This window comes from Lampetra fluviatilis, chromosome 32 (assembly GCF_964198595.1).
Source record: "Lampetra fluviatilis chromosome 32, kcLamFluv1.1, whole genome shotgun sequence".
Lineage (NCBI taxonomy): Eukaryota > Metazoa > Chordata > Hyperoartia > Petromyzontiformes > Petromyzontidae > Lampetra > Lampetra fluviatilis.
Window position 1 is genome coordinate 4,215,596 of NC_136306.1, and position 9,973 is coordinate 4,225,568.

The 9,973-nt window shown below is 55.0% G+C and overlaps 1 protein-coding gene across 2 annotated transcripts in view; it reads left to right on the top strand.

Moving 5' to 3' along the window:
• UPF2 (UPF2 regulator of nonsense mediated mRNA decay) overlaps positions 1-8,488 on the top strand; it is a 30,732-nt gene extending 22,244 nt beyond the window's left edge. For both annotated transcript variants that reach the window (XM_078871315.1, XM_078871314.1), the window contains exons 20-22: positions 4,823-4,964; positions 5,529-5,649; positions 6,240-8,488. In XM_078871315.1, the coding sequence (XP_078727441.1) occupies positions 4,823-4,964; positions 5,529-5,649; positions 6,240-6,249 (273 nt within the window). In that variant the 3' untranslated portion in view covers positions 6,250-8,488. The remainder of the gene's footprint in view (positions 1-4,822; positions 4,965-5,528; positions 5,650-6,239) is intronic.
• The last annotated feature ends 1,485 nt before the right edge of the window (positions 8,489-9,973 follow it).

The following is a 9,973-nucleotide window of genomic DNA, read 5'->3' on the forward strand; positions in this document are numbered from 1 at the left end:
AATATATAGCCTTAGCAGACTCTTATGGAAAATGCTGTTAGCGAGCACCTATGAAGGCCTGCACGGCACACGGGTGGCCAACACCACACCCCGCTGCCTTTGTCTCCCCAGTGGTGATGTTCACACACCACCCCAGGTACTCATTTTAGGCTGAGTCGACCTAGGAGAGGCCCCGGACCGGTTCACATGATCGTCACTGGTGTTGGCCATGAGCGGGAATCGAACTCGGGTCGACGGGTTCGTGGTGCGGCCGCGCCAACCGCTACGCTGCAGCTCCTCACATTCTCACACACACACGCGCACAAACGAATGTCCGCGTAGTGAACCAGTGGCTCAGTGACTGTGCGGGATGGTGCCGGGCGGTTGACGTCGACCGTGCCAGCAGCCAAGTGGGGAAAACAAAAACGTGCGCTTTTCTGCGTCGTCGGTGACGTGCGTCGCCCAGATGGCAGTGACGCGATACGCGGCGTTACACAACACTTGGGACACACGCGGGGCGTTGTGCTCGGCACTTGGAGGGGGGCGCTGGGATTTGGAGGATGGAGAGTCGTTCGGCCAAAATTACTCGGCTGAATTTCTAGCGTGCGGGAGGGGACTCGATCACCCATTCTGACCCACACGGTGTGCCGAGTTGCGCTGCTGCTGCTTACCAACGCCACAGCACCTGCTGCATGCCCTCTCTGGCTAGCACTTGCGTGCTCTAGCGGGCACTAGCGGTGCGGTCACTCGCGGGCATAAGTTGGTGCATCTAAGGAGGAAGAGACCTCCCATAGAAACCGAGCCGCGTTGATGGCTGCTGTGAGTTTGTGTCGGTGTCGTTTTTAAGCCTCTTGCCGCCGCGCTGCCAAGCGCTGACAAACGCCACTGTGGCAACTGGAGACCCTCCTACCATGGTGTGGTTAGGAAATCTGCGGGTGCGGTGGCAGGTTCAGAGTAACATGTGCGAGTCTCTATGACTGCTCTCCAATCCATAAACACACAAATACACATACTCGTACATACAGACAAAACAAAGCCAAAGATCCCCCGTATAGCCTTGACAGACTGTAGGAGCAAGTGCTGTTAACAAGCACCTATGAAGGCCGGCACGACACACGAGGGGGTTGGTGGCCAACACCACCTCCGCCCACCTTTGTCTTCCCAGTGGTGATGTTTACCCACTGCACTCAGTACTCATTTGAGGCCGAGTCGACCTAGGGGAGGCCCTTGACCGGTTGAGATAATCGTCACTGGTGTTGGCCATGAGCGGGAATCGAACTCGCGTCGCCGGGTTCGTAGCGCAACGCGCTAACCGCTACACTACATCCATACACACACGCGCTAATAAATACACATGTGAGATGTATAATGGTGAGAGACCATACTTCACCATGCTGGTCACTGCGAGTTATGGCCCAGGACAGCGCACGGGGTCATTGTGGCCAGCGCCTCTCCTTTGCCCCCTTTGTCTTTCCAGTGCTGATGTTTGTGTACCACACCGGATTGTTCATTTACGGCCAAGTCACGTGAAGGGAGGCCCAGGACCAGTTTAGATACTCACTCGCTGATAATGCTAGCCGTGGACGGGAATCAAACTCAGGTGGCCAGCCGCTGCACACCGAGCCGTATCAAAAAGAAATATGAAAGTAAAGCTGCTCCTTGGCCAGACACAGGGCGCCCCTCCCCTCCCCATCCGAGCCCGCTCCTCCTTCCCCCGTCGGCACGCCGCTCGAATGTCGTAATCCTTGGGCGCGCACGGCCACGCTGACCGAGCCCTGGGGCGCGGTTGGGGGGTGGTGGACGTGTCTGCCAGAGGAGCTTCGCTAGCGGCGCCGGCGGAGGCGCCGTGCGGTGAATGGGAAGCTTGGATGCTACCATCGAGGTTTTCCCCAACGGGGCGGCCCGCAGTGTGGGCCGGGCGCCGTTACGGGACGGCCGATGAGTGAACCGCGTCGATAAGCGCGTGTGTACGTGTGCATGCGTATACTGTACAGGTGTACGTGTATATGTGCTTGTGTGTGTGTGTGGGTGAATGAATGTAGGGGTGGGTGTGTGTACTTGTGTGTGGGCATATACATTTTTGTCTGGCCTGCCCATGTGTGGTGTGCACCATACACGGGCAGCTGTCTGCTTGCGTGCGTGGGTGTGCATTCTTATGTGTGCGTTCTTGTGTGTATATTTGTCTGCGTGTGTGGGTGTAATATTTGCATGAGTGTACGCATCTGCGTGGCACAGGCATTATGTTGGTCACACCACCCCATCGTGTGTCGTGCCAGCCTTCATAGGTGCTCTCTAACAGCACTTGCCCCACAAGTATGTTAAGGCTACATGGGGGATCTTTATCTTTGTTGATGTGCATACCTCGGTGTGTCTGTATGTGAATGTACAAGCCTCTGTGTGGAGGTGTTTTAGCCTGTGCGAGAGCTTCTGTGGTTGTGTGTGGGCACACGCATGATTTTGTTCATTTTATTTTAATCGTCGTTGCTGGGCACAGGCCCAAAAGCCTAAAATGGCAAGCGACCAGAAACAAAACAACACGATTGAAGGTGTAAGAGATAAGGGTGTAACATATAAGAGATAGTGTGTGCGCGTGTGTAGTTGTGCAGCATGCGTATTTGTGTGTGTGTATATGTCTGCGCGTACACCTTGAGGTCTGCTTGCCTGTGCGCATGTGTGTATACATGCGTGTACATCTCTGTGGGTGCATGTGTATATACCTACATGTATGTCTGTAGGTGCACATGCCTGTGCTTGTGTGTGTCTATACCTGCGGTAGTGTAGCGGTTAGCGTGCTGCACTACGAACCCGATGACCCGAGTTCGATACCCACTCGTGGCGATCACCGGTGACGATTATCTGAACCGGTCCTGGGCCTCCCCTAGGTCGACTCAGCCTCAAATGAGTACCTGGTGCAGTGTGTAAACATCGCCACAAGGGAGACAAAGGCGGCAAGGCATGGTGCTGGCCACCATCCCCCTCGTGTGCCGTGCTGTCCATCATAAGTGCTCGCTAACAGCACTTGCTGCTACAGTCTGTTAAGGCTACATGGAGGGTCTTTGTCGCATGCCTCTACGCATGTGTATATACCTGCGTGTATGTCTTTATGTGCGCATGCCTGTGTGTGTGTAAATGCCTGTGTGTGTGTAAATGCCTGTGTGTGTGTGGGTATATCTGCGTGTAATGTATATAGGTGCGTGTGTGTGTGCGTATGAGCTGCAATTCCTCATGGATGTTTACGTTAACCCCCCCCCCACCCTCTTGCCGGCCTAGCGGAGAGCCCACGCAGGCATGCCTTCACTCACCAAGGGCGCGAGCCAAAAGAATTGCCCTGGCGTACGTTCACGCGTATTTTAATTAATTTATTTACTTTGTCCTTAAACATTCTCTGCGGGGTTTGTTTCTTTTTTGCCTGCCGCCGCCTGCCCACGGCAATACAATAATGAAACCGTTCTCCGTCGTCGAATAGAAACAAAACTCGGCAAATGTTGAAATGTGCGGCCCGTTTGTTTGTGTTTGTATTTTGCCGATGAGGCTGCGCCCCGTCGTTGTTTTACCAGCTGCGCGTCCCTGCGTGCGCCGAGTTTAGCCGGGTTCGGGTTCACATTCCGCACGGCGCCACCACTCCACCTCCTCCTCCTCCTTTACTTGCTGCTGTACCTCCCAGTCATCTCCACGTACTCATCTCCTGTCTCCTCTGCTGTCTCCACTATCTCCTTCTGCACCTCCTCCCCCGCTACTCCCTCGACCTGCAAATCCTCGACCTCTTCCTCGACCACCTGCTTCTCCACTTCCTAAACATCATCTTTCTGCTCCTCATCTTTCTCCTCTGCCTCCACCTCCTGATCTTCTACCTCCTCGTCAACTTCTAACTCCACCTCCTCCCCCCTCCTCATGAACCTTTTCCCCCACTACCACCTCCCACTCTACCTTTACCTCCCGCCGCCCCTCCTCCTCCATCCACTTCCCCTCAGTGGGGTTTGGCGGCACGGCGTCGGCGCGAGGGGAAGTGCCTTTGACCCGCGGCACGGCGCCCGCCCCCGCATTTCGCCAGAAACCAATTAGCACGCCCTGGTGGCTGCCTCCTCTCGTCAGGGTCTTTTAAGGAGACCCTGTTGCTGCTGCTGCTGCTACCGCGGCGGAAAGAGGGGGGAACGTTCATTTGGAAAGCCTTGCCGATTCTCAGGACTGTTGTTTTTTTTTAGGAGGCTTATCCGGTTCGAATGTTGACCCATTCCCTCGACGAAACGTAATTATTCCTGCAATGAAAAAGGCCGCACCGAGTCCTCGGATTCATTTTACAGGAGGTGTCCTGCATCGTAATTAGAACCTGGAGGAACCCCCCCCCCCCTTCTAGCTTACGAGTGGATAACGCTTCATTGTCCCCAGTGGATGGGTTCACAAACCAACTTGCTGTGCTGCCATCTCCTGGTCAACCTCGCAGCCCTGTCGGGGCTAGGGGATTTTTTACGTATAAATAAAAATGTCACGAATTATTTGGTGGTGCTGCTGCTGCTGCGTTTGCCAGTGGTGCTTCAGCACACCCAGCAACAAAACTCCACACATCAATAGCAACGCCGTTGCCTTAACATTAAAAACATGGAGTAGGCTGTTAAGAATGGATGTGCTATGAAGAAGGGCCATTTCCAAAATGTCGCCTATCATGTTAAGGCCACAGTCATTTACGAATGTGTTGAGTTTTTTAGTCCATCAGCCTCGCGGTTCTCCAGACCATCATCCCCTTACTTGCTGTGCCACCGCGTATGGGCACCACCTCACCAGGACGCGGCGCTAACAACAATCGCACTAACTACATCTCACCCCCCCCCCTCGCCCTCTTGCGAAGTTGCGCCCGGTGAGCGTGCCGATTACGTCGCAGCTGGCGGCGTCACGGAAGACGCAGCAGCAGGCAGAGCGCGAGGAGCGCCAGCGCGTCAAGAAGCTCACGCTCGACATCAATGAGCGGCAGGAGCAGGAGGACTACCAGGGTAAGGCCACCAGCGCCGGCCCACACCCTCGCTCCCCCCCCTTGCCCCCCACATCACCCTCTTTTCACTCTAGGCGGTCGTCGGACCGATGTCAATATTTTGACTACTATAGATATCCCTACACGGGGTCAGAATGCTCTAAATCATTTAGACCGTCGTAGTTTAACTCCCTCACATCATTTTGACCAGGAGAGGTCAGAAGTGTCACCCTTACCTTTGAGAAGATACCTTGACCATGACCATACCTCTGACCCCAGCGGCTGGGGGTGGGGGAGGAATATTATTACAAGAGTACTTGTATCCGATCTATCCAAAAATTCGACCGTGTCACCTCGTTATGACGGCCCCACTTGTAGACCTTGATGCCCCCCCTCCCAGAGGAGTACATTTTCCATCGGAGGGAGGAATTTACAGTTGCAGATTTTTCACTCCCAGTTCAAATAAAGTACAATGTTCTGACCCCGGCGGTCAATATTCTCTGGGGTCATTGCACGGGGTCGCGTCCCAGCGTGGGTTTGATCCCGGTGTGTTTTTCTTTCCCGTGGCCGCCTCCGCTCCTGGCAGAGATGCTGCAGTCCCTGGCCGCGCGGCCTGCGCAGGCCAACACGAACCGCGAGCGCCGGCCGCGCTACGTCCACCCCAAGGGCGCCCCCAACGCCGACCTCATCTTCAAAACCGGGGGCCGGTGAGTGACCACCCCCACAGCCCCCCCCCCCGGTCCCTTGTGTCCCACGGGCGACTGAGGCAGGGTTTGCGGCATGGAGTGTGTGAGTACGTGTGAGACGTGAGTGTGAGGTTGCGTGAGTCGGGTGGTGTTAGTGTGTGCGAGTTGTGCGAGTGTGTGTGTGGAGGGGTATTTGTGTGACCGACAGCTGTGACGAATATTTGACCCGATTCTGGGCTCCCCCTAGGTCGATTCAGCCTTAAATGGGTACCTGGTGCAGTGTGTAAACATCACCACTGGAGAGACATTCAGCTTGGTGTAGTTTTGGCCACCCACCCCCTCATGCACTGTGCCGGCTCTAATAGGTTCTCAGTAACAACACTTCCCCCAAAGTCTGAGTAGGCTTTGCAGGAAATATTTGTTTTTGTATGAGAGTGTGAGCGTGTATGTGTGAGTGTACATGTGTGAGTGTGCAAGTGTGTATGGGAAGAGGTTGGCACATTATTGGAAGTGGTTGCAACATTACACTCCAAACCCAGCAACCTGCGTTGGATTCCTGGCCACAGCTAACATGTGTACACATGTGTTGGTGTGTGCGCGCGCTTTTGCAGACGGCGCTGAGGAGCAGAGGAGGTTCCTGCCACGTGCGCAGGGAAAAATCAGTCAAGCGGCGCTTTGTGCCGGCTTGCCCAGGGTGCTCTGCCCATCCGCGCACACGTGTGCGTGCCTGCGTGTGCGTGGGAGAGCGGATGAGGAGATACGGGAGGGTCGGTTGGTCGTGGATGTTTTATTAAAAACAAAAAAGTTCACATTAAAGAGACGCGAGCGGAGCGAGGGCAAAGACGCAGGCGGACGAACGAGAGCGGGGGGCGTTAGACACGGCCGCGTCTACCGCGCGGTGACCCTGGGGCGGCCGCCCCCTTCCGGGACCAGCGTGGGAGGGCTCACGGAGCAGAGCGGAGAGAGAGAAAATGTATTATGAGACGGTGAGCGTGGACAACACAGCTGATCGGCTGCGTGATGCGGGTGACGTGGCACAGTGTGAATTGGTGTGACGTAGGCGTGGCGCTGCGGAAGGCACGTGTCCAGGGAGGGCGGTCGTGTCGGGCGCGCTCTGTAGACTCGCCGGTCTGAGCCTGAGAAACATTCGTGAGGTGAACAACGTAAGAGTGTACGTGGTGTTCCAGGAGTGACAGTGACGTCACCCGAACGTTTGTCAAATTCCAACAACCAGAAAGAGCCGCTGCGTTGTGTTCAGTGGTTAGGTGTGATCTTGCAGAAAGTGTTTGTGAGGGATGTCTTTAATTGGGGTTCATAGCTTTGGGACTTTTTGCCGAAATGTTAACATGAAAACCGGGGCTCTGAGCAGCTGTTGGTGGCTCGTACGAGGAGACCGAATGCTTTGCCGGAGCATTACTCTGCGAGGATGTTGGAAGCGGACGGATAAATGGTGGCGTAAGACCTAGATAATCCGGCGAGCCGTTTCGTGGATTCACGCGTGATCTCGGCGCGCGGTCGTCTCGTCCGGAATGCGACACCGTTGCTGAGTTGGCCCCTTCAGTTTGCTTTGGGCGGCTCCCGGCTAAAATGACATCACACTTTGTTAGGTTCATGTTTTGTGTTTTTTCACAGCCAGCCTGTGGGAGCTGGCCGATCACAGCCAGTAAGTCACAGCCGGCCTTAATCTTGGGATCACCTTTGTTTTTATTTTTAGTGTATCACAATCATCCATGTCACGTCATGCTCGGTGAGGTCCGGTTGGTGATGGCGATTCAAAGGGGAGCTGCACCTTTGCTCCACGTTCCACGTGACTTGTTTCCCATTGGAGGCGTGGGTACGTGACGAGCACGTGGCGAGCGCTTGGCTAGGTTCGTGGACGCTGGGGGGGGGAACTGTTCCTGTCTCGTGGGCGTGCCCCTCCCCACCGCACCCCCCCCCCCCCCCCCCCGTCGGGCTCCGTCTCGGACGTCGTACATTACAACATCGTGAACTGTGTCCGTTTTGGCTTCGGCCTTTGCGGCGGGGATGGCGTGGAGCGAGCGATGGAAACCCGAGCTGGAGGGAGCGGAGAGATGGGGGCGGCTCTCCGAGAGGACGTCTGCGCAGATGCGCGCTCGGGGGCTTGCACACGAGCCCGTGTGTGTGTGGTCGCAGCCAGAGCCAAGTGTATGAACCGCTGAGCTTGTGTTATCGAGATGGGATCGTGGCCACGGTGGTTTGGAGTGGGTTTGTCTCGTGGGTCAGGGCGTCTCCGTTTGGCCTAGCAGGTGTCTCGGATCACACGTGCATGGTGCTGATGTGGTGATGATGGATGGCGGGGAAAGTTGGGTTGTGGTGGTGGTGTACGGGACCATGCCTGTTCGACCCGGACTCACGCGTGGGAGACCATAGTCTCCCCATGTGGTGATCGGAACGACCTCCCGCACTCGGGGACTCAACCGGGGCGTGAAGGAGGATGTGGGGGAAGGATTTCTGGCTATCCTTAATCTCGTGAAGAGGAAGATCTCAACAACCAGCCCTTTACGGCCTCACCGTGACGGGTTCAGTGTGGCATTGACAGCTCACCAGTTTGTGGAGGTTTCACGGTGTCAATAAAACGCAAAATAAGCAACTCCCCGAGCTGGTATCTTTTTGTTTTGACCCCAAACCCGTACAGAGGTCACCGTTGGCAAGCCTGGGCTCTTGGGGTGGGCGATGATCAGAGTGGCCGAGCCGGCACGCGAAGCTGCAAGGGTGCACAAACAAAACAAACTCTAAAGTTTCTGTCCAATTTCACAGATGCGTCATGAAGTGTGCGTACAATAGGCAACACAAAGACACGTTTGATCGTGTGACTGGTAACCAAGGCTTCATTTCAATCGGGTCTGCCCGTCTTGGCGACTCATAATATGTCCGTGCGCCGGCACACCACGTCGAGTGTACACCTCTCGAGATGGTCGTTGGCTGCTAGTTGTGTACTACTTAATCGAGACTACTTGGCGATCCAAAAACAATATTGCGTGAGAAATTAAGCCCTGGCTTTCACGACTGAGAGGGAGGGACGGGCAGGGGTTATTTGGCGGATGATTACGTACTGTACTCTCAAAGTGGCGCTAAATTCTTAATTTTTCTGGGGGCACTGGTTGCTGCCTGGGCTGGGGCTGCCTCGTGGGTCCGAGTGGTCCTCCTCTGGGTGGGCACGGTGGCGAGATGTTAACTACCTCGCCTGGTATACAGGAGGTCGTGGGTTCGATTCCGACCCTGGTCTCTCCGTGGTCGTGTGGATTTTCCTCTGGGTCCAGTTTTTCCCTCCACATTTAGAAACATGCGTTTAGAGGATTTGGCTGCTGTACATTTCCACACGATAAGCCACTTCGTTGAGCTATTATTTGTGGCCAGGTCGCTTCTGAAAAATATCTCAGTGAGCCTTGGTACAATAAATAAATGTTTGTTGAATTTGCTGAGCGACGCGCGCAATGTGTTCGCGAAACTCTCACTGGACTTCGAAGTTGCCAAAGAGATGGCAGAGCAAGTGGATTTATGAACCCATTGTGTTTGGTTTCATAACCCCCCCTCCCTCCCCCTGGTTTCACGCCGCACGAATGAAATTGCTAATTTTAACAAAATGAGTAGCAATTGGAAGCATATCTCAACGCGGCAGGGACCCTCCCTAGAAGAGTCTTGAGACTCGGGCTTTGCTGGATGAATGTAAAAACGATATCGTTAATATAGATGCTGCCTGATCGCCCCGCGTGTACGTGCGTGTGCACGTCTGTACTGTGCGTACGTCTGTGTGGAAGTCTGCTTTGTACATCTGTAGACGCGTGTGTGTGCACGTCTGTAGTCTGTGTACCTGAGTGGACGTAGATTGCGTGTGTCCACGTGGTTGCGTTGTGTGTACACGTATGTGTGTACGCGCGCGTGTGTGTGTGGCTCCAGCTGTTTTAGTTTCAGGAATTTCCGTTGATGTTGAGAAACCCAAGCAAGTCCCCCCACCGCCCCCTTTGCAACTCTCATCCCTCTGCGATGTAAATGTGTCCAGTTGGGGCGGTGGTGGGGGCTTTCCTTTGGTATAGATGGGGGGGGAGTGGGGGTCATATTTACGGTACTGGGACGGGGCCAATGATGATCTGGGCTGACTCCACGTGTTGTACACGCGTGTGTGAGGGGGGGGAGCGGTGGCGCAGTGGTTAGCCCACTGCACTTCGCATCCTAAGACCGAGTTTCAATTCACACTAGCAACCAACGTCAGCGGTTCTGGGCCTCCTCTAGGTCGACCCAGCCTTAAATAAGTACCTGGTGCAATGTGTTTACATCAGCATTGGGAAGCGAAAGGCGACCGGGCATGGTGCTGACCGCCCATCCC